This window comes from Notamacropus eugenii, chromosome 1 (genome assembly GCF_028372415.1).
Source record: "Notamacropus eugenii isolate mMacEug1 chromosome 1, mMacEug1.pri_v2, whole genome shotgun sequence".
In the NCBI taxonomy this organism is placed as follows: domain Eukaryota; kingdom Metazoa; phylum Chordata; class Mammalia; order Diprotodontia; family Macropodidae; genus Notamacropus; species Notamacropus eugenii.
In genome coordinates this window covers 354,894,122-354,917,851 of record NC_092872.1, presented here as the reverse complement: position 1 = coordinate 354,917,851, position 23,730 = coordinate 354,894,122, and the positions used below count along the sequence as shown (strand labels likewise).

The window sequence follows — 23,730 nt, the reverse complement described above, 5'->3', positions numbered from 1 at the left end:
TGGAAAAATGAAGCAAGTGAAAGCTTCTGTGCCAGTTAATATTGGGAATGGGACTGTGGGTGGATGTTGCACTTCTGGCATCGGTGAGATAGGCTGAGATTGTCTCAAACAAATAAATAAGCCAACAGAAAATATAAAAACGGCAGTATCCACTGGATGGCCAACAATGCTATTTCAAAACTCCAAGGATCTACGATTTCATTAGTGTAGGGATTTCTTTAAGAAAGATCACAGACCCACCTCTGAAGGATGTATTCCTTCAGAGAGTCAATTCAATCCAATAAGAGCTTATTAAGTATCTATGATCTGCAAGGGACTACTAGTATAAGTATTATGGATACAAAGAAAAAAAATAATTCTTTCCCTCGAGGAGCTTACATTCCATTGGAGGGTGTGGATGGCCTTCATAATTAGAACATTTCCTCCCTTTGATGACGAATCTCTTTGTACTTAAGTTTGGTTCTCAGATGACAAATATGACAAATATATACTCTGGGACTAGACATATTCTCCACATCTAGTACCTTTTTAGGTTGGTTGAGTCTGACAGAATGTGAACTTTGTTCACATGACATTTGAGTCCCTACAATTATCTCTTCAGTCCCCTTGAAACTCTGAAGAGTTTATGAACCCACATACAAAAGGGAGTCATAAAAAAAGGGCAGGGAAAGAATCCCATACAAGACAACCAAAGATGACAGGGAGTGTACACCACACTTCAGTACATTCCAATTTGGATATGGGTGCTGACATGGCCTAGCTGATTTCTAGAAACAGTACCCAATACTCCAAATCAAATGGGAAGAGGAAGTTACAGTAATAGTTATTCTAGTAGTATATATTATTACAATGGCAAATGCTTAAAGATCAACAAGTATTTACCAGGGGCAAAAGTGAATGTTTCTCAAAAACACTGTTGTTTAGTCATATCTGACTCTTGGTGATCTCATGGACTGGAGTGGTTTGCCTTTTTTTTCTCCTTGGGATTAAAGCAAACTAAGGATAAGTGACTTGTCTAGGGTCACAAAGTTAGTATCTGAGGTGGCATTTGAACTTAAATCTTCCTGACTCCAGGTCCAGAATTCTTTCCATTGAGCCCACTTATGGGCTGCCTTCTACAGGCTGTTTTTCAGCCAAGGGAGGTCTTTACCTTGTTCTTGATCTGCTTGGCTGTGTCAGTAAGGAAGATGGAAGAATTGGGGTCACTGGCACTCATTTTAGTCTGGGCTCCTTGCAGAGCTGGGAAGAAGGATGAATGAAGCAGGGCTGGTTTGGGATAGCCAATCTTTGGGGCCACATCTCTTGTCATTCTAAAATAAGGATCCTACAAAAAAAGAGAATAAACACAGAGATGATATGAGGTGGACAACAAAATAACTTACTTTTCCATACTGCTTTAAGGATTATAAAGCACTTTCCTTAATAACAACCCTGATGGAGGGAGTACAGATATCATTATGCCTACATTATAGATGAAGAAAATTAGGCTCAGGAAAGTAAACAGAGTTGCCCAAAGTCAGTCTGGACCTTGACTTGAATGTAGGACTTTTAAATACTAGATCAAAGTACTTCCCACTACAAAAAACTGCCTCTAGTCTAGAACACAGAATGTGGGAGCTGGGATTCAAAGCCAGGTCTCCCACATGCAGGGCTCTTTCTGCTACACCAGGATGCTGATCATTTTCTATTCTTGTATTTTAGTCTCAGATTAAAAAAACCCCAATGTCCTTTGTTTTTATATTACTTTCATTTTCAAATGTATTGTCCCAGCCTTCCTTATCCTTTTAACTAAGAAAAATAAAAATAAATTCAACAAAACTAACCAAAACTTTAGCCAAATCTGACACTGTATGTTATGCGCCACACCCACAGTCCCTTCTGTGGGAAAGGTCTATTTTCTCAACTCTTTTCCTAGGCACAATCTAATCATTATAATTATATAGTACTTATTTCTGGGTTGTTTTTTTTTTTTGTGGTTCTTTATGCTATTGTAATCATTAGGTATATTCTTTCCTTGGTTCTGTTTAATTCATGTTGCATCAGTTACAGAAGATTTTCCATGCCTAAGTCCAGACCTTAATAAATGAATAACACCTGAGAGGTTACTCCAATTAAAATCTTGCCACCATATAGAACCTAAAGCTACTCAAATTAAGTGTGATGCAATGGTTTCTCACCTGGTCTATGGCACATGGAATAAGACACTGAATATCTGTCCTGTCTTTGAAAATCTGTGGAAATGAATTGCTGAAGGACGGGGCAGCTTGGATAGCAGGAAAACTAATCTTTCCTGAAAGAGGAAAAAAAATGACAAAATACAAATGTTTTTTCAATTCAGGATAACTCCTGTTACTGCTCACTAACTGTGCTATGAAATCTCTAGCCACTAGTCTGGATATTTAGACTTTGGCAAATCAGTAGTTACACATTCTAGTTCATGGAAGTCCATAAGATCTCAGTCGGCCAAATTCTGCTCTTAAGTTGTATTTAAAAGAAGAGGCAGATGTTTCTTCATTTAAAATTTTGTAGTTAAAGCATCAAGATTGGTTGCTATTAGAAGTCATTATTTTCTTAAAATTTGATATATTTTATTTTAATCTTCATTTTAAAAAGTTTTGAGTTCAAATTCTCTCTTCCCCACCCATTGAGAATGCAAGCGGTATTATACTAATTTTTTTTTTTGAGGCAACTAGGGTTAAGTGACTTGCCCAGGGTCACACAGTTAGTAAGTGTCTGAGGCTGGATTTGAACTCAGGTCATGCTGATTCCAGGGCTAGTGCTCTAACCCCTGGGTCCAAGCAAGAAAGATAAAGAAAATGAAAAAAATATGCTTCAATCTGCACTCAGAGTTCATCAGTTCTCTTTCCAGAGACAGATAACATTTTTCATCATAAGTCCTTTGGAATTGTCTTAGATCACCGCATTGATCAGAGCAGGTAAGTCTTTCACAGTTGTTTGTTGTTACAGTATTGTTGTGACTATGTACAATGTTCTCTTACTTCTGCTCACTTCACCTTGTACAAGTTCATATAAGTCTTCACAGGTTTTTCTGAAACTACCCCCTTTATAATTTCTCATAGCATAATAGTATTCTACCACAATCATATACAACAATTTGTCCAGCCATTCCCCAACTGATGGGCATCCCTAAATTTCCAATTCTTTGCCACCACAAAAAGAGCTAGGATAAATATTTTTGTACAAACAGGCCCTTTTCCTTTTTCTGTTCTCTTTGGGATATAGAACCGGGAGTGGTATTGCTGAGTCAAAAGGTATACATAGTCCCTTGGGCACAGTTCAAAATTGTTCTACAGAATGGATGGACTAATTCACAACTCCACCAACTCCAACTCCACAGTGAATTAATGTACCAATTTTTTCTATATCTCCTCCAGCATTTGCTATTTTCCTTTACTGTCATGTTAGTCAATCTGATAGGTGAGGTAGTACCTCAGAGTTGTTTTAATTTGAATTTCTCAAATTAACAGTAATTCAGAGCATTTTTTCTTATGACTATTGATAGTTCTGACTTATCAAAGTCATTTTTGCCCTAGAAGATGGCTTTCTTTACCATTTGAGATGACTTTCCTTATTCTATCTCATGATATTTTTTTTCACCTGCTCCAAAAATATCACCTAGCCTATCCCTCCCCCAGCTGACTAAGGAGGAAACTGCAACCCAAAGAAAAGAAGTCATTCTCTAAGGTCACATAGCTAGTTAGTGGCAAGGCCAGGACTTAATCCCAAGTGTCCTCCAACTCCCAGTCTTTTCTCTGAACCTTGTTTTAATGAGGGACATTCTTGGGGGAGGGGTATACAGTGTTTGGTGGAACCAAAATTAAATTCATGCCCAACTATTCTGCTTGACAGAAGATATTTGGGTTGCTCAGTCAAATGACTTCAAATTCATTGTCATGAATAAATAGGAATCAGTTTCACAACATTACTTAAAAGACCAGGAACTAATCTTCTTGGGAGTGAACATATGTTTAAATAGATGACTTCTGAGGTCCCTTCCAACTTCAAAGTTCTCTGAAGCCACGATTTTATAACTGTGAGCCTTCAACTAAGTTTCAACAAAGCTAATCAAGTGGATAAGCTGACTGACTGGAGGATGTATGATTAAAATTGTACTGATGGTCTGCACCAGCAATTCCTTCCATGGAAGATATCTACCCAACTCATTTACTCAACTTCAAGTAAAGGAATGGGCCATATGGGCTGGGCCCATTCTACTGATAATTACAGGTTATAAATAACAGTGCTGATTTTATAAAAATGTGAACACTTTAAAGGCTAGGAAAACACTGGAGTGAAGTGATAATGGGATTCAAAATACTGAAATGAAAACCCAGATGATTTCTGTGTAAGATACTTCCATTCTCTAGGTTTCAGTTTCTGCCTATTTAAAATGAAGAGAATTTCTAAAATCTTCTTACTCTAATATTCCAAGGTTCCCTCCAATTATGTTCTATGTTTTCATGATTTTATAATTCTTTCTGGTTTTACCTGTCTATAATTCCATGACTCCCCAAGTTTGTCTTTGCCCTAGGATTAGAAAATAATAGTAACTTGAATTTACAACTTATACGTACATATATTTCTACATACATTATACCTTACTGATCCTATGACAAAGAAGAGGGAAACTAGACAACCACTCAATTTTCTTCTTTCAAAAAATAAAATGGATGAAGCTTCTAGAGGATCAATGAACATTCAAAAGGAAGTAAAATTTCACATAAGGATAAACAGACCTGACTGAAGGCATTATACCAGCTGTTTGTGTTCTAGCATTACGCATTCCTGTGTTTAATATTTAATGAGATAAGCTGACATGGTAGAAATTTCAGGAAGCATCCCTATTCCCTGGGTGGGCACTAAATACCTTCCTATTTCATTCTCCTGAATTGCATACATTATTCTCCTGTGTTAAGCTGCTATTCTGTGCTCTTCTGATGTCTCCACAAAGAGAGCAGTACTTAGTGTAGAATACAGCTGGTTTATATAATTAGATTATCTTTCACCTAAAAATAGATGATTCCAGAACAGCTGAATTTGATCTTACCGATGCAATCACTGTCAGTGAAGCCAAAGATGCCCTTTACTTGATTAAATGTGACATGCTTTTGGATTTTGACCACATTCTTGTAGAAACCTGGACTTGACCTGCAAAGAAGAGTCAAAAATAAAATTTTGATCTTGGGGTTGCTCAGGATGGGAAATTGACATCTAAGCAGCATCAACTAGAAGCAAACATGAAGTGTGACCCTAGATCAATTTGAGGTTTGTATAGTGACCATGGGAGACACATGGCTGACTGATCCTCTGATCCTGTCTGATGCAGAGGTCACCTCAACTCAAATCCTTCTCTGATGCTTTGTCACACCACAGAGGGGACTCTTCAAATCTGTGCTAGAAGAACCTTGATTCTGGCAAGTCTCAGAAAGTTGGAAAGCCTTTGCATATGGGTCCAGCAACAGATGCATATTTATTGTCAAGAGACTGAGTTAAGTTCAGAGAGACTATCCATCAGAAGGTTTGACACCAAGTAGTGAGGTTTCTTTTTTTTGGGGGGGGAGGGGTACTGAAGCTTATGTACATGGTTTATTAAGGTACAAGACAGCTGAAATCTGTATTAATGGAAGGTGCACCTACATGTACAAAATCATTCTGGGGCCCAGCATTGCCAAACTGTGAGCAGCATGGTAAAGTAGAGAGATTCCAATATCAGCTTTGTCATTTACTGCTTCTGGGAGTGAACAGGGGATATTGGATTTGATGAACTCTAAGGTCACTTCCACTCCTAAATTCTATGAACTAATGAGTTTAATTAACATAAAAAAACATATTCCTCATCAGTGAAAAAAATTATGCATCTTCATGGGTATTTATTAATAAATAATTTATTGAATTTAATATTTATTATTAAATAAGAAATAATATAGAAATAGATAACATAAAGTAAACATATAAATAAATAATAAGATGAATATTAAATTTTAATTAAATATTATTAAATAAATAAACCCCTAAACTCATTAATCAGACACTGACCCTTTTCTTTCAGAGCTGATACATGGGGGGACAATAACAGACAATGATTCATACGTTGTAATGAAAAGTGAAAGGATGTACTTTAAATTCAGATAATAGGTGAGGGAGATTTATATTATATAAATAATATGATCTCATCCAAAGGTGAATGTATTGATGGTGCCTCAAGTGCAGGAGAATCATGGGAGTTTTTAATTCAGAAAGGGGGATGATTTTCTCCTTTTTTTTTTTTTTTTAACATTAGTAATAGGTATTGAAATTATTCTAAGACAGAATTGGGTTTTCTTTCATAAAGAATTTCATACTATATTCATTTCAGAAATCTTTTTTGAATACCTTGACGACGGGCCTGTGCTACGTGCTACAGAGGAAAGAAAGATGAAGGGAATCGGAGGCAGTGTGACTGCAGTGATGCAGCCCCTCCCCTCAAGGGGCTTATGGTCTTGTCGGGGTAAAGAAGGTATAACTGGAAAACAATACTTCAGTCTGGGGGGCGCCGTGGCAAAGGAGACAGAATGCGGTACTTAATCTTACCTCTGAGTCCTGAAAATTGTGCAGCCGTAGCCAACTCATTTAACCTTTCTGAGCCTCCTCAGTTTTCTCATTTATTTATAAAATGGGGACGATAAACCTGTAATACTTGTGCCTCAATGGTTGTTTTGGGACTACAATGAGAAAGTGCTACATAAATGTCAGGTATTACAATCTGAGTGGCATAAACAAAGTATTATAGAGATTCAGAGTAGGGAGAGATCACTTTTGATTGAGTGGTCAGGAAAGGCTTAATGGAGGAAGTGATATTTGATATTGGCCTTGAAGGAAGGGTAGAGTTCCATCAGATAAGAGGAAGAGGAAAAAAAAGGAGAGATAAACCTATGTACAGGTATAGGAACAACAACAAACAGTGGAGAGCCTTGGGATCCTTAAATTTGTTGTTTAGAAAATATTTTAATCCTTGTATTTCAATAGAACTGGTTTCCTTTGTCAGTCTCTGTACTTTATTTTCTGCATTTAAAAACATTCTTGTGAGAATGAGTCCATAGGCTTCCCCACCCTGCCCGTGGGATCCATGATCCCAACAAAGTTAAGACTCCCTGATCTCCTGGCTCCCTGTCCCTTCCTAGTGTCTTTCCACTTCATTCATTCCCTATGTACTTTATGATCCAGCTGGTCCTTCCTTGCACAGGATCTTCCATCTCTGGTCTCTGTACCTTAGCATCAGCTGGCCCCCTGCTCTCACTCCTCTTGGAAACTTCTGCATCTCCTTCCTTCAGGATTCAACTCACACACCACCATCTGAAGGAACTGTTCCCCCCAACCTCCCCACCCCAAGCTTCATTCAGATGACCTTCATTTACTCTGTACATATTTTATGTATATCTGGGCATCTGCATGTTGTTTTTCCAATTAAAATGTGAGCTCCTTAAGCACTGGAGTCATTTCTATCTTTCTTTGTGCTCCTAGCACTTAGCACTCTGTCTGGCACAGAGCATAGAGCATATCTGCTTTTGACTGTTGACTGACTTTGAAATTTACTAATTCTGTGACTTTAGGTTTTCACTGGCCACGCACATGGATCACAATGGCTAAACTACCTGCCTTTCAGGGCTCTTGTGAGAACAATACTCATTCTTTTTTAAATTATAAACTTAATCATTACCAAACAGGAATATTTCAATATACAAAAACCAACAAAAGGGTATTGATTGTACATGAAACTGAAAACTTGTTGAATAATTTTTCAGTATATGTCAAATTTAACAAAATGTACCTGATTGTGTTTCTTTCTGATTTGTGTTTTTAAAAATGTTATGCTGATGTTCTCTCTCTCATTTTCTCTTCTCTCTTGCATTACTATCTCTACCCACTAACCTCACTCCATTTCCCACCACTCAGTTCCTGAAAGCCCTCTCTTGGTACAAAGAGCATAGTCAAGCAAAACAAAGAACACTGGCCAAGTCTGAAAATGTATGTCTCATTCTATAGCTCCGATGCTTCCCCTCTGTAATAAGAGGCTGGTGGCATGCTTCATCAGCAATTATGAAAAACAGTTTATAAACTCTAAAGCACAGTGTCAGTATGCATTTTTAACTATTCTTATAGGCAGAGTGTGATGTACTAGAGCCCGCTCTAGGATGACGGCAGGAAGGATGAGAATGCGTAGGTGTGACAGACATTCATTATATTGTCCTACTTCTCCTAAACAAAAGTACCTGTCTAAGGTCACAATGGGAAGAAGAGTTATAGAATCTGGACTGTCAGAACTGGAAGGCTTTGGAATCACAGAATTTTAGAGCTGGACAAGATGTTAGGGCCAATTATTATAACCCCTGCCCTCCTTTTACAGATGAGGAACCTGAAAGCCAAAGAAGGGAACTTGTGCAAAAGAGATGAAAAAAATACTAATGAGAAACAAACAGAATTTCTGACACTCAATTAGGCCAATTCATAAAAAGACCAAGAGCTTTGCAACAAGCTAAAAAAACAAAAAACACAAAACCCTGCTGGCTCTCCTTTCTTTTTGAAAAAGTAAACCTCTATATAGAGCCCCATTTCCATGGGAATGGGGAGGGGATCCCACCAACAGCTGTCCTTAGAACCAACTGCACAGACTGAGGAAGAACACTGCATGCCTATGCCCAACACCTTCTCAAGTGTGGAGCCATTCCTGTCATGCCTTCTTGAGTATGGAGGGGAAAATGGGAGTGTTCATGAGCAACATGAATAATTTCTAGAGGAAAGTTCCTAAGGTCATAGGAGTTAGGGTTGGAATGGACTTTTGAGGGAACCTAATATAATGCCCTCATTTTGTAGATGGGGAAAAGATAGAGAGCTCAAGAAAGGCCATGAATTGTTCAAAGTCACATGGGGCAAGAGGTAGGAAAACCAGGATGCAGGCCCTGGTCTTGGGACCCCAGATCTAGTGCTCTTTCCAAAGTTCTCTCTCCTCAGGCTTCTCCTAGCACTTTATTTGGGCCTTACCACATTCTCCCTAGCATCACAGTTATTTATGTATGTGTGTTTTCCTATATTAGACCTGAAAAGAACTGAATCTATATTTGTAATCCCAGTGCTAAGCACAGAGCCTCATGCTGCAGATCAATAAATGGCTGCTGAACCCAAATACATTCAGTGCCTGGTGACAGGATTACGTTTTATACCCTGTATAACAAATCCTTCCTTTGTTCTGTCAGGTTAACATCATGTCAAGTTACTTTTCATAATGAACAGACTAGTTATGCATTTGTGCTGCTTGATAGGGATAAAGTAAAAAAAGCTGGAAAAGACCTCAGAGAGAGATCAGTTGGTCCAAACTGTTTATTTTACATATAGGTACACTAAGGCCCAGAAGGGAAAATGATGAGGCACAAGTGAAATATACAGGCACATGTGGGCAGAGCCAGGTAAGTACCCTGGTCTCCAGACTTGTAACTTAGTATTCTTAGTACCATATCATGCTAGTAATGAGTTACTTCTCAGTTTTCATAGATCTACTGCCATCCCCTCACAGTACGTAACAAATGCAGAGCAGGTCCCCAACAATACAGCCTGAATTGTTCTCTTAACAGGAAGGACCATAGATTTAGAACTGGGAAGGGTCTTCTTGGCAATCTGGTCCAACCTGTTCTTTAGACAGAGAGGGAAACTGAAGTTTCCTCAGGCTCAGAGAGATTGACTTATTATCCAAGTATTAAGTGGCAGAGCCAAGATCTGAGTCCAGGACCTCTGACTCCAAACCCAGACCTCTCTCTATTGTACCACATTCCTTCATGGCCTTCTTCCTCTAGGACTCACAAAAAACTGGGTAAATTAAAGAAACAAATTCAATTAAGCTCATTATTCTGACAAATGGCTTGGCTCTTACTAGCTGTGTGAACCTGGGCACACTTTTCTCATAGGATCACAAATGAAAGCCAGAAGGGATGTCAAACATCATTTAGTTTGAGACAACCTCTCTTCATTTTATAGATGAAGAAATTGTGTGATTTACCTACAGTCACACAGGTAGTAAATAGCCAAGCTCAGATTCAGACCCAAGACCTCAGATTCTAAATTCAAAGAAAATCATTTACATCTGAAAAATCCACAAATTTGGGTCTAGGAAAATAAGGAGAAAAATGGGAGGAATCAGCTATGCCCCTGAAACTATCCACCTTCCCTTACTTGATCCTGAAGACTTCTTAGTTCTTTACAGTGATTCTAGGCCTTTTCCCCCCATGGACATGATTGTCCTGGATTACTGGAATGATCTTTAAAACAGCATACTTATAACAAAATTTCTCTCCAGTAAATGTTCTTTGGATGTTCCCCAAACTTTGTTAAAATGAGACTTTATCTATATAAAAATAAAAACTAGCAAAAAGGGACTGATTTGTTATGACAGTTTTAAAGAATGGAGATTTGTAGTCAAATATCAAAAAAGGGAAGAAAATAACACAAGTTTTAAATAAGGTGAAGAAGTATTTCAGAAATGTAGGCTTCAGTTTTCTAAATCTCCTTCTAGTCTCTTCAAAATGAAAAGATCTAATTTCAGTTCTGACATTAAGATCTGTTTATAAGAGAGCAGTAGAAATAATAATAGTGAGAGCTCCTGTATCTGGTGTTTTTACAAAGCACTGTCCCCAGAAGATCCCTGTGAGGCAAGAGGCTCAAGGAGGTGAAGGGCCTTATCAGGGGCTACAGTAAGTCAGTAAGTTAGTAAAGACCAAAGCCAGGACTCAAACCCAGGTCTTTGGACCCTAATAAGTTACCTTGCATGTTTTGAGTCTGGGCACATTTATCTCTGAGTAAACTATTGGACTGTGTAGGTATCAAAAAGATAGTGAAGTGTTTTATACCTACCCCATGTATTCCAGGTCAGAGAAGATGAAAGTTTTATTTATGTCAAAACCACAGGCTATGATATCCTTTGCATTTTCTATTGTATAGCCATATGCTTGCTCAAGTGTTAGCTCTTTCCACAGGTATTTTTCATCATCAGTCATCTGGATAACCAGGGGAACATTGAATACATCTTGTAGCCACCTAAAAAATACAGACCCAAAGTCATTACAATTTTTCTCTACCAAAGAGTATCTTCACACAGAATTTTTTTGTTGTTGTTCCGTTGTGTGACAATTTGTGATCCCATGGACCATAGCAGCCAGGCCGTCCTAACCTCCTGAAGTTTGTCCAAGCTCATGTTTGTAGATTCCATGACACTTTTCTTTTTGCCTTCAATCTTTCCCAATATCAGGGTCTTTTCCAGTGAGTCCTATTTTCTCATTATTTGGCTAGAGTATTTAAGCTTTAGCTTCAGCACCTGACTTTCCAGTGAAAAGTCTGAATTAAAGCATTAAGATTGTTTTACCAACAAATTATCACGTGAGCTGTACAACCTTTATCTTAAGATTGATTTCTTTATTTGAAACAAGCCCAGGAAGATGTGAAATAAAATATGGAAACTGGAAAATAAAGGTGGTGAGTTCCCTATCACTAGAAATATTCAAACAGAGGCAGAATGACCATTTTGGGGGATGCTGTTGAGTAGATTCATGCTTCAGGAAAGGGTTAATCTAGAGGTTCTATAAGGTTCACTTTAACTCACATTCTATGAGTCTGAGGAGCCATCCAACTTAGACTTCATATGGTGTCATGATTCTTGGGTCCCTCCCATCTCTAATTCTCTAGGTTTCATCCAACTTTTTGATTCTATGTTTCTAAGCACCTAGCAATTTGGTTGCCAAGTGAGTTTACAAAAATAATACTGTCACATATATTTCAAGCACTGTCTGAATGTAATAATTAAAATTATAATAAAAGATACAATGATCATTTATATTATTAGATAACAATATATATGATAATTATAATAAAGAAGTACAATAGAGATAATAATAAAAACCTTTGGGAGATGGTGCTACTTACTTTGTGAAAATAAATGGGATGAGATGACCTACATGCATTGCTTCAGAAGAGGGCCCTCTGCCTGTATAAAGATAGAATGGCTTCTTATTTTCATATGCATCAAGAATGTTGTTCATATCCCTAAGAGAAGAGAACAGAAGAAACAGTGTAACTTTCTTAGAAAAAGTATCAGAGGAAGGCAACTAAATGAATTTGTGTCTGAAAATGAAAAATCAAGCAAATAAATAAATGTCTTGGTTTCTAATTAAGTTGCTTCCTTTCTAATTGGATCTTTTAAGAGAATGAAATAAGACATAGTTTTTAATCATTCTAAAGGGTGAAGTGATACACTTGACATTCTCTAAAAACATTAATTCTTTATATGTTTCCAAATCAGACTGAACATTCTCTTCATTTGGAATTAAGTCCAATAAACTTTTATTGTGCATCTAATGTGTACTAGGAATTTATAGTTCAGTAGGGGGAAATACCACATATACTTTTTATCTATAGAAATTGAAATCACTCTAGTGGCTTACTAGTTTTGGTTAAAAAATTCATCATCTTGAGGTCAATTTGGTGATGAGCTTCTCTGAATTTAGACTGTTTCTTGGGCAAGACACAACACCATCTATGACTGGGCCTATCTATAGTCTAAGCCTTTGTAGCTTGGGAGAATATGTCAGAGCTTGCAATCTGATAGCAGCCATGGAGAATCTAGGGTCATCTCCACACCACGATGAGGCATCAGACTAGGCCTTTTGTAAGATAACACTGTTAGGATTGTTGGTTGCAATTATGAATCACAGGCGCAAGTGAAGTACTGACCATAAGTTTAAATCATAGGATGATTTAAATCATAGTATGGGGAAAGAATCAGCTGACAAGGGTTCTTCTACCCCAGAGGGTCCCATCATGACTGAGTGCAGCATCGACATGGCAGTGGCTTGTCAATTCAAACACCAGGGTAGTATTTTAGTATAAGGAGGTGGTAGGGCATTCTGGCTAGGAATGTGGGTTAGTAAATACCAGGTAGCTAGTTTCACAGGGCTAGACTAAACTCAAGTCATTGTCAGCTCCACAGTACTTCAGCACCACTTCAAGGCGATAGGAATGAGGCACACACAGGAATTATTCCACATGTAGGACAAGGTCTAAACAAGTTCCTATCTCTAAAGTTCCTGTCAGTGCAGATCTCCTGGTCTCTTTGGTGGTCTGGGGCTTGAAACCTCTGACAGATTTGCATTATGCTTCAGTTTATGGCCCTCTAGTGATTTGGTTCAATATTTTAAAAAAATGATATTATATTTACTATATAATGGTGAGATTACAGGACTGAGAAATAACATTATTACCTAGGCTTAAATCCTGGCTCAGCAAGATTTCTTAACATACCACACTGTCTCCATAAAAAATTCCCTCCTTATGCAGGAATTTGGGGATTTTGAGGTGGAGTACTGTTGATTTTACCACAGTAGCATGTTGGGTGAAAGGTAATCCTTAAATAAATATCACCTAAGCCACTATAATCAAAATGCTTCCTTTTTTTCCTGTGTTAGCTTCATGGAATTTCTGTTCCCTTTTTTCTCTACTTTTAAAAAATTAATTATTATAGCTAACTCACAGAATAGGAGAAGTCCATACAACAGTTAGGTATAAGGGAAATGCTAAAGGTGGGCAATGACACAAATTTCATGTGCTTTTCCTTCTGTAGGACAGAACAGGCAGGATGAAGAAGTGCATGGGAAAATAAGGTCTCACCTGTGAGAGAAAAAGATGCCTCTACGCAGGAAATGATGTGGTTTTTGTCCTATGACCTTCTCAATTCGATCTATCAGTGTTTTGTCAATCTTGCTACTTCCAAAACGAACTTAAAAAAAAAAAAAGGCAGAAAAACTAGTAAAACAAATAGATACACCTTCCTTAGCTGGTATTGTGCCTAGAAATCAAATTAAGTTAATTCACTTTGATTTACATTATGTGAAAGGTACTATTGACAGAAAGATTAAAAATAATACTACCCCTACCTTCAAGAAATTTGCAGTTTTGTGAGGGGATGAGTAACGTAATCTGAATGATTAACCTGAATAACCATGATGCAAGTTAGAATGAAAAATACTCTCTTCCTGAGGAGAGAAGCAGGGAATTCTAGGTAGTACAATGGGTACAAATGCAAGGGAGTGGAGGGAGAGCAAGATGAGATTGGGGTATAATGAGTAGTTCAGTTTGGTAGAAATTGTGAAAGGCAATAACAAAATAAAGCTAGGAAGATAAAATATGGGTTGTTAGACTCTCGGTTCCATAAAAGTTAGGCCCAGAAGTTTCTTATTCTCTCACAAACTGATTCCACTCAAACTTCCTGCCATCAGCAACTAACAATAATAGGGTTGTCTGCCTGTTGGTGGTTTAGATCACTTTTCTCTACCTTGAGAAATGGATTGTCTTTTAGCAAATGACCTGGGTCTCACTGATAAGAATATTGTTTAGGGATCAAATAGTAAAAAAAGAAAAAATAAACTATGTATTAAAAACCATCCTGGGCTCTTACATCCTGCATAATAACAGCCATAAACAGAGGTAAACAATTCACAAAATTTGTATGTTCTTCATCTTGTGTGATCCTAACAAAAGCTCTTGTGACAAAGGCAGCACAAGTAGTATTTACTATCCTCAGTTTTATAGATGAGAATACTGAGGCTTAGAGAGGAATGACCCATCCAACGTAAAAATCATTAGTTATCCCAGATGGTCCCTTTTCTGAAAGACAAAATGTTTTCTTTGATTATTCTCCAACTCTCATGTGAGGAGTTTCAGAAAGTAGCTACAACTGCCTGTGAGTTACTCCCTTTCTGACCTTGCTTCCCTTCAGTCTCTTGGGAGGCAGATCAACTGCAGTCTCTCTTCCACAGGATGAGGGCTGCAGAGAGGTTAGACAGCACACCATTCTGCTTCCAAGAAATGAAGGGAAAGGGAAAACTGACAGCATAGTACACTAGAAATAACCACCCTTTGTCCAAACTAAGAAGTGGTCAGGTGAATTCACATCGCATCTAGATTGCCCATTATCCATGGTTCATTTGGTACTTCAGACCTCTCTCAATAATTCAGGGAAACAAGATACTTCATCTGCATGAATATTTCCTCTTGCAGTGCATGAATGAATGAATACCACAGACTCTCCACACCTAGGTGGCAGAAGGTGTAGTAAAAACCCCAAACAAATTCACCTTCCTACCCAACTCTGGGCTGATAAGAACAAAGAGCTGCTGTTTCTGGGTAGCCTGGTCCCTGAGACCTCTGAGTTAGGCAGGACAGAGCACCACAGCACAGTGGGAAAGAATGTTCAGCCTGGATACTTGAATTCAAACTTGAACTTTGACACTTACTAGCTGTGTGACCATGGACACTGCCTTTCGGATCCTCAAATTTCCTCTTAGGCAAGCTGGTGGCTCATTGGATACAGTGTTGAGCTCAGGGAGACCTAGCTCAAATTTGACCTCAGATACTTATTAGCTGAGTGACCCTGGGCTGATCACTTAGCCTCTGTTTGCCTCAGTATTCTCACCTGTAAAATGAGGATAATAGTAATACCTATTTCCTAGAGATGCTGTGAGGATCAAATGAGATAATATTAATGAAAAGCACTTAACACAGCGCCTGGCACATCTTAGGCCCTATACAGATGCTTATTTCCTTTGCCAGCAAAGTGGAGAAAATACTGGTACTAACTACCTTACAAGGCTGTAGGGAAGAAAATACTTTGTAAATAAACCTTAAAGTACTATGGAAATGTGCTCTATTATTATTTTAGTCTTTGAAATGGGAACATCTAGATGCCTAGCTGAGGTAATAGAAGAAGTGGTAACTTAACACTGAATGATAAAAGGCAGTTTGGCCCACTTCCTCAGTCTCCCAGATTACCAGAATTTGATGATTATCTTTGTGAATTTGAAACAATTTTAGGAACATAATTTCAAAAACAAAAACATCTGCACTCTTGAAACAGGCAAAAACAAAAACAAAAACAAGGAGGAGGAGGCTAGCAGGAGCAGGAGGTGAGGTGGGACAAGAGGAGAGAGAATGGAGGGTACCTATGAGCTTGTCATAGTCGATGCCTTTGGCACTGCTGGTCTGCACAGTCCAGGGATCCACAAAATCCTCTTCGCCTTCAGTGGTCCCAGGCTCCCCACTCCTGTTAGGTACGGAGTTTGTGGGAGGAGAATTGGCATTATAATCCTGTCCTGTCACTTCTTTGTAGTTTATTTTTAGTGACAATAATTGTTTTACAGCAGAATCAATTTCATCCTGGAAAAAAAGAAAATGAAAAAAAAAACCCAAACATTTTAATTGTGAATATGTCCTACATAAAGAAAGCCTCTTCTAGCATGCATGGAAGTCAAGTGGGCAAGGAACCAAATCTTCAATATCCTTTTTTCTCCCCTAGTACCTAGCCTAGAAATGAATACTTAATAATGTTTTCTGAATAACAATGACATTCTTTGTAACTCTCTCTGATGCTGTTCCTGGAACCTGATCTATGAGTTCTTGACCAGGAAGGTTGGGGACTTCATCTCTGGTTGTGTGTGATAATCATTTAATATAAATTTTTGGACTTTAATAAGGGCCAGAGCTTGAATTAAGAAGAGCCTGGACTTAACAGTCTCTTTGTTCTCTGAAGTAAACTCAGAGAATACCTCCTCCTATGTCAGCAAAGCCAGATGGGGCTAACTTAGCATTCCTTACGAGATCCTTGACCCAAGATACTATCTTGAATAATGGGACTTTTTCCATAGCTTAATAGTTTGCGGACATATACTAGGTTACGGCATGTTAATGGTAAAGAAAACACAGATATCCTGGGTTGAATTTCAATTGAAACTTTGTCAACTCTGTTATCTTACTGTATTTACAACCTATGCAATTAAGAAATGCCTTTCTCATGGTCTAGTTAATCACTCATGGAGACCATAAATCTGAAGGACACAGACCACCTTGGATTGTCCTAAAACAGATTTAAGCCTGGTCATTTTTGTATTAGTGAGTCAGAAGTTTTCTGGCTCCATGATGATCATGTAACTGCTAGCTTTAAGGGAATAAGCTATATGCATTTAGCCTATTTACCTTTTTCTTAACCAAACTTTCAGGCTGACGTAATTCCTACCCTTTCTTTCCGGTCTGACTCAACTGCTACTTTCTTTAGAAAGCCTGCCCACATAACAATAATGATAATAATAATAATGACATCTGGCATTAATATAACACTTTAAAGTTAGCAAAGTACTTTACACATTTTATCTCTTGTCCTCACAACAACATTGAGAGGTAGATGATATTATCATCCCAACATTGCAGAGGAGGGAACTGAGATAGGCAGCAATTAAATGACTTGTCCAGGGTCACACAGCTATCTGAGGCCAAGTACCCATAGCTGATAACAAAGTTTTCCCCCTTGGACCTTCTATGGTACTTTACTTAGATTTCTCTTCTGCACTTACATAATTGTGTTGTCTAATAATCATTTGTGCATGTCTTATCCGTCTTCCCTACTGTGAACAACTTAAAGGTAAGGCCGGATTTTATCTGTGTTTCCTGTCTGCCTTAAGGGACCTGGTGGTGGTTGTTGTTCATTCATGTCTGCCTCTCCAGTCCATGGGGTATTGTTGGTAAAGATACTCAGTCGGCTTGCCATTTCCTTCTGGAGTGTGTGCCCATTTGACAGATCAGGAACTGAGACAAACAGAGTTTAAGTGACATGCCCAGGGTCACCCAGTTAATAAGTGTCTAAAGTCAGATTTGAACTCAGATCTTCCTGACTCCAGGCTTGCTGCCCTAGTGGTAGGGTAATAATATAAATAATCAATTAGCTGAATTGGATTCAAGTACTATTTAATAAGTTACAATGAAGAGTGGGTCTGTTTTTGTGAGTCTAACAAATGAAGGGAAACATTCAGTAATCAACATGGGCATTGAAATGGGAATTATTTCAGGAGATTATGAAACCTAGGACTTTACTGAAAGTATCTATTTGGGAAAGCTAAAAGAGCTAAAATTTATGCTGCAATATATTTTATCCAGCAACAAAATGATACACTGACCACCATCGGGGCAAAGGAACCATACACTTTAAGATGGTCAGGGCAGTGTTAATGATTTGCAGACATTTCAAAAACCTGCTGACTACTAAGGAGGTTCACAATCAATCTCCTTAACAGGGTCTCACTAAATTCTGTGCTGGAAAAACCATCAGCATAAATTGTAATTTGTTTGCTTCTTCTGCTCCAAATGCATCAGGATTTCTTGCCTATTTCATTTGAACTACTGTTGATGTACAGAGGCAGCTCTGTTAATTTTGAGGAGAAAACAGAGAAGAAAAAGAAAATGATCTTTTGTATCTGTTGTTGTAAAGATATCACTGCCTTCTATAAAGATATGGCCTAAGTGTTTAATTTTCTCTGTTATTGATCTCACTTTTAACTGGTATTGACATTTGTATGTATATTTCTTACCTCATCTGCTAGACAGACTATTTACATAGTCTATAGTCATTGAACATGGTGACTAGTTGTTGAAACAACTGAACTCATCCACTTATTCTGTGAAACACTATTAGAAATGACTTATATCCTGGGATTTTTGAGTCTACATTCTATGTCCCCTGATGTTTGCTCGGGTCAATCTGGACTCAAGGTCCCAGAACATACTTTTCCTTATTCTTGTCTCTAGTCATTCTTTCCTCCCCATGTCCACCAGCTGAATTCTCATTTTAAGTCCAATCTGCTCAATATCAGGTTTTTTTCTGCTCCCCCAAGTAGGTAACAGCATTCTTTCCTCTGACCTCATATAGAACTCTGCATCTCTCAAATGCACTAAAAATGTGCTATTTTGAATTACAGTGATTTATGAATATGCTACCTACTCCTATGGGATTGTGAGATCCATGAGGGATGTGCTTGCATCACTCCTGGTACCTAAAAGAGTGTCCTACAAATAGTCTTTAATAAAAGCTTGCTAAATTAAAAAAAAAAGTTTATAGTATGCTATGAATTGAATACAATGGACCACAAGCAATAAACCATAGCAAATCTTGATTATTGGGCCATTATTGATCACATGTTAGAAATGTTACAAATGGGACAGTAAGGTAACTTACTGACACTCATGATAGTTAATATAGCTGAGATTCAAGATCTGGTTCAACTCACTAATAATTCTCCAACTTGTATTCTGTTGGGGGAAAGGGGGTTGGTGTTGTTGATAATGGATTAATGAGGGTCTTGCAAAAAGTCACTGGTCCAGGCAAAAGTAAGGTGGCAAAGTATGGCTTCATATAGTTGTTGAAAATATGTGCCTAAATCTAAGTGGTAGAGACATACATAGAATGATGGTAATTTCTCCCATAATAACTATCAAAAAATAGCAACACACAAGTACTATTAAAATTCAAAAAGGGCAGAAAAAGTTTAGGTCCTTATGTTGTGACTAAAGATCAGTCCAAAATTAATGATGGGTACTCACCTTCAGACAAGTAAAATTTTCTCATGTAGACTTTGGAAATCAATTATGTAGGTTTTTTCTTGGGAAATAACATTACTGCCTTTGGAAACAGACTGGTCAAATTTATTAGCCAGCCTCTAAAACTACACTTAAATAATTGGTCATAGATTACAAAAAGAAAAATATACATACCCCAAAGGATAAATCTTGTTCAAATATATAATATTCTTTTAACTTTGGACTATTTTTAGAGGAATGTAACAATATGGAATTTTAGAATGTTAGAACTGGGAAGGGACCTCAAGAAATCATTTCGACCCACCTTTCATTTTATGAACTGAGGCCCATGTAGATATTTAAAAAATGCTATCTTTTCTAGTTAGATAAATACCTGTCCTAATAGTTTGGTTGAATATAATTACAGCCATCCAAACTATACTGTAGTGTCTATCTAAATACTGATTTTTATATCTAAAGGCTAAAATGGACATAATTGGTCCATTCTGAATCATTCTTCAAGTTCCTAGAATAAATATCCTAAGTTGCCTCAATTTTCTGTGGGCAGACTGTCTTGTTTTTAAATATATCGAACTCCACTTAATTATGAGGCTTGTTGACATTTCATTCTCCAAAAGAAAGTTAAAGATTCAGCCATTTGAAGAGGGCTGGCAAGAAGGCTGGTTTGACAAGACACTTTGAGGCGTGGAAGAGAAAGAGAGAAGAGGGAGTTGTGAGAGAGAGAGAGAGAGAGAAAAAAGAGAAATTAGAGCAAGTAAAAAGCTGTTTATTTCTAGCTTAAACAGGGTTTTAGTTAATTGTTGAAAATGGTAGTAAAATGGCTCCCTGAGTCAGATCTTCCCAGTTGGCTTCATTTTGTCTGAAATTAATTCACAGAACATCAGATGCATCTCCTATCAACATACATCCCTAAGTATTTCACCAAAAACTGTTTCCTTCTATTGTTTAATGAAGAGTAGACTACATAAAGCTACCATGTACTATGCTGCATAGCATTTAGCATCATCTGTAGACATTAATGTTATCAAAATGGCTGTATTCACTGACATTTAAAAGCCAAGAACATTTATTAATAACATTGATCATGTTTCATTTGTGCGGTACGGTAGCAAAACAGTCAAAAACAGCACTGCACAGACACTCAAATATTTCTCCAAAACAAAATGTCCAAATCTGGCCATGTTTGTGTTTTTCAAAGCTGTGGCTTTATCTTATATTTAGCCTGTATCTCACTGTTGTGGGGAACTCCTAGTTTAGAAACTCCCTCTACCAAAGGGCATTGGCAACATAGAGCCTTAATTAGCAAGAGGCCTGGGGTGCAGAGAAGAGAAATGAATTGCCCAAAGTAACACAGCTAGTGTCAAAGGTAGGACTTGAACCCAGTCTGGCTCTCTCCTTACTTTCAGGACTTAAAATTTAGCAAAGCCTTTCCATCCTCTGGAAAGAAAGGTCAGTTTCCTAGCTTAATTCAACAATTTATAAGATTCCTCTTTCTTATGTTGGACATTGAAAATGTGCATGCAGAGAAGATATCTGGCCCCAGCAGATGTCATTATGTAGTGAGAACCAATCTGAGTCTAGTCTAGCTGGTCCCTGGGGCTCAGACATGAAGTCTACCATGGGCCCCCACTGGCTGCCTTTCCAGCTATGTAGGACTTCCTACAGTTAGTGCTCCAGGGACAATACCTTTTTTCACAATTACAGCACCAGGGATAGGGATCGGGGCTACACCTATGATTTCACTCACGTATGAGCTCCTGGTACAGAATTACATCTACCAATGCAAGGCGACACTTCCTCAGCATCAGAGAGTCTTCGAGTGTTCCCTAGGGCACTGAGAAGTCAAGTAGCTTGCCCAGGGTCACAAAGCCTGTCTATATCAGAGGAAGAACTTGAACCTAGGTCTTCTTAGCTCTGAAACCACTTCTCTATCCACTACAATCCTTTCTTACTGCCTCTCATCATTATCACTATTATTATTAATAATACCAGTGGGCACTTATATAGAATTATAGAGTTTTAAATCATAGCTCTTTATATACATTTTCTCATTTGAGCTTCAAAACAGCTGTCTAAGGTAGGTACTATAGATAATTATCACACGCATTTTAAATAGGAGGAAGTGGAAGCTCATAGAGGTAGTGCTTTGCTCATGGTCACACAACGTCTAAGTCATTACTCTGTCCATATCTTACAGTTATTTACCTAGTTATTTACAAATTGTCTTTCCCGTTAGCACATAAACTACTTGAGGGCGGGACTTCTTTTTGTTTTTCTGCATATCCCCAGTGCTGAGTATAGTACCTGGTACAAAGGAATCATTTCATAAAGGTTTACTGGCCGTCTATGTCAGAGATGGAATCTGAACTGGGGATTCATTCTTAACTTCAAATTCAGAAGTCAGCCTCACTCAACAAGCTGAGTAGATAGAGGTCTTCAGAGGACAGAGCAGGTAGTGAGGAGGAGACAGTCTGAGGCTAAAGGACCAGGAATTAGATGTCATTTTATAGTCCAAAATGAGGAGAGAAACATTATATGACATAGAAATAGGGGACGTGGACAGAAGGGCTTGTTTACTTCCCTTTTCAAAAATCTTTAAGGTCTGCCAATTGCCTCTAGATTAAAATACAAATTCCTTAGAGTGGTCAGGACTGCCTGGGAACTCTGACACGTTGGGGTTGTGTGACTCTTGGAAAGTCATTTAACCTCTCATGCTTTAGGCGAATGGTTCTCACACTTTTTGGTCTCAGGACCCTTTTTCATTCTTAAAAATTATTGAGGACCCTTAAAGAACTTTTACTTAGGTAGGTTATATCTATCAATATTTGCCATATTGAAATGAAAGCATCTTAGTGTTATTAGGAAAACAGAGGTTCTTGGACCACACTCTGAGAAAGCCAACTTTCTGCGAGTCTAAGTTGCCCTGAAGAAAAGGGACTGATGTGCACTGATAGGAGTTTCTTTAACCTGGAAATACCCCACACTAATGAAATAATAGGTCCAATGTTGATCCCTAAGAAAGGCACATTGGTCTGCAACAATCCACTTCCAACCTCCCAGTCTTATTTTACATTATTGCTTTTCACCCCCTCCCCCCGAATCCTGCCAGCTTAGATTTACTGGTTGTTCCACAATTTCACCATTTCTTCTCCTACCTGTGCACTGTCCAAACTAGTGCTCATTTCTGGAGTGGCCTCCTGCACTAATTTCACCTCTCAGACATTTCCTTCAAGGTTCACTCCAATGCTTCCTCTTACTGAAGCATCTCCTGATCTCCCCAGGTTTTAGTATATTCTCCCTTCTCAAATATCTTTTGACTTCCTTCTCTTGTGCACACTGTTTCCCATTAGTAGAATGTAAATTCTCTGAAAGAAAGCACTGTTTATCTTTGTCTTCCCAATACTCAGTGTCTTCTCCTTTAAAAATATTTAATACGTTTTTTAAAAACAGCAACAACCACAAACTTAGTAGCTATAGAAGCAGCCACTGGCAAAGGAAGTTGAAAACCCATGGCCTCTTCTAACATATTAAGTAATATTCTAGTATTTTGACAGAGTTAATTGTAGGGGAGCAAATCATTCCTAACTCACACACCAACTTATTTCAATCACTGGATATCAATGGAACAACTAGAAACTAATTGATTTTAGACACTAAGATTAATAGGCAAAGAATTCCAGAGTACCTTTGAGGCTTTTTCTGCTTTTAATGCTCGGACAATTTCTCCTTGTGCTGTTATGCTTTTGAACAGCTCCTGTGGTGTGGAAGGATATGGTTCACCATTCAGAACATCAGCCATTTTCTACAGCTTAGAACTGCAAAATTAAAGTGCTTCAGGATAACAACTGATTATACTCGATCAGTCAGAAGAACAAAACAAGAGGCCTACAAAAGAGAGAGAAGACATAAAAGCTATTATTCACTGTTGTTGGCTTAATAATTGCATTTCAAATTTTTGGTATACTCAGATATCAAAGAACCATGTCGACATATAATATTAAAGTTGGAACAAACATCAAAGATTATCTAATCCAACCACTTTACACCATGCTCCATCTCTGAAATGCACTACCCATTGTCTTCCTTTCCAACTCAGATGATACTTCTTCCATGAAACCTTCTCTAGTGCCCTACTCCTCTGTCTCCCAGAAGAAGTTCTCTCTCCTCCAATTTCTCATAGTGTTTTGTTTGCCTGGATCTGTCTTTGGCCCTTACCTCATACTTTCCCTTTTATCATAATTATTTTTATACTGGGATCTCTTCTCTATTAGACTG

The 23,730-nt window shown here is 38.0% G+C and overlaps 1 protein-coding gene across 2 annotated transcripts in view; it reads right to left on the bottom strand.

The window, feature by feature from the left end:
- The window catches only part of WARS1 (tryptophanyl-tRNA synthetase 1), a 42,247-nt gene that overhangs the window by 3,812 nt on the left and 14,705 nt on the right, over positions 1-23,730 (bottom strand). For both annotated transcript variants that reach the window (XM_072630230.1, XM_072630231.1), the window contains exons 2-9: positions 23,141-23,340; positions 16,035-16,248; positions 13,705-13,813; positions 11,965-12,084; positions 10,900-11,082; positions 5,069-5,169; positions 2,178-2,290; positions 1,151-1,324 (exon numbers count right to left, since the gene is read on the bottom strand). In XM_072630230.1, coding sequence (XP_072486331.1) covers positions 1,151-1,324; positions 2,178-2,290; positions 5,069-5,169; positions 10,900-11,082; positions 11,965-12,084; positions 13,705-13,813; positions 16,035-16,248; positions 23,141-23,254 — 1,128 coding nt within the window. In that variant the 5' untranslated portion in view covers positions 23,255-23,340. The remainder of the gene's footprint in view (positions 1-1,150; positions 1,325-2,177; positions 2,291-5,068; positions 5,170-10,899; positions 11,083-11,964; positions 12,085-13,704; positions 13,814-16,034; positions 16,249-23,140; positions 23,341-23,730) is intronic.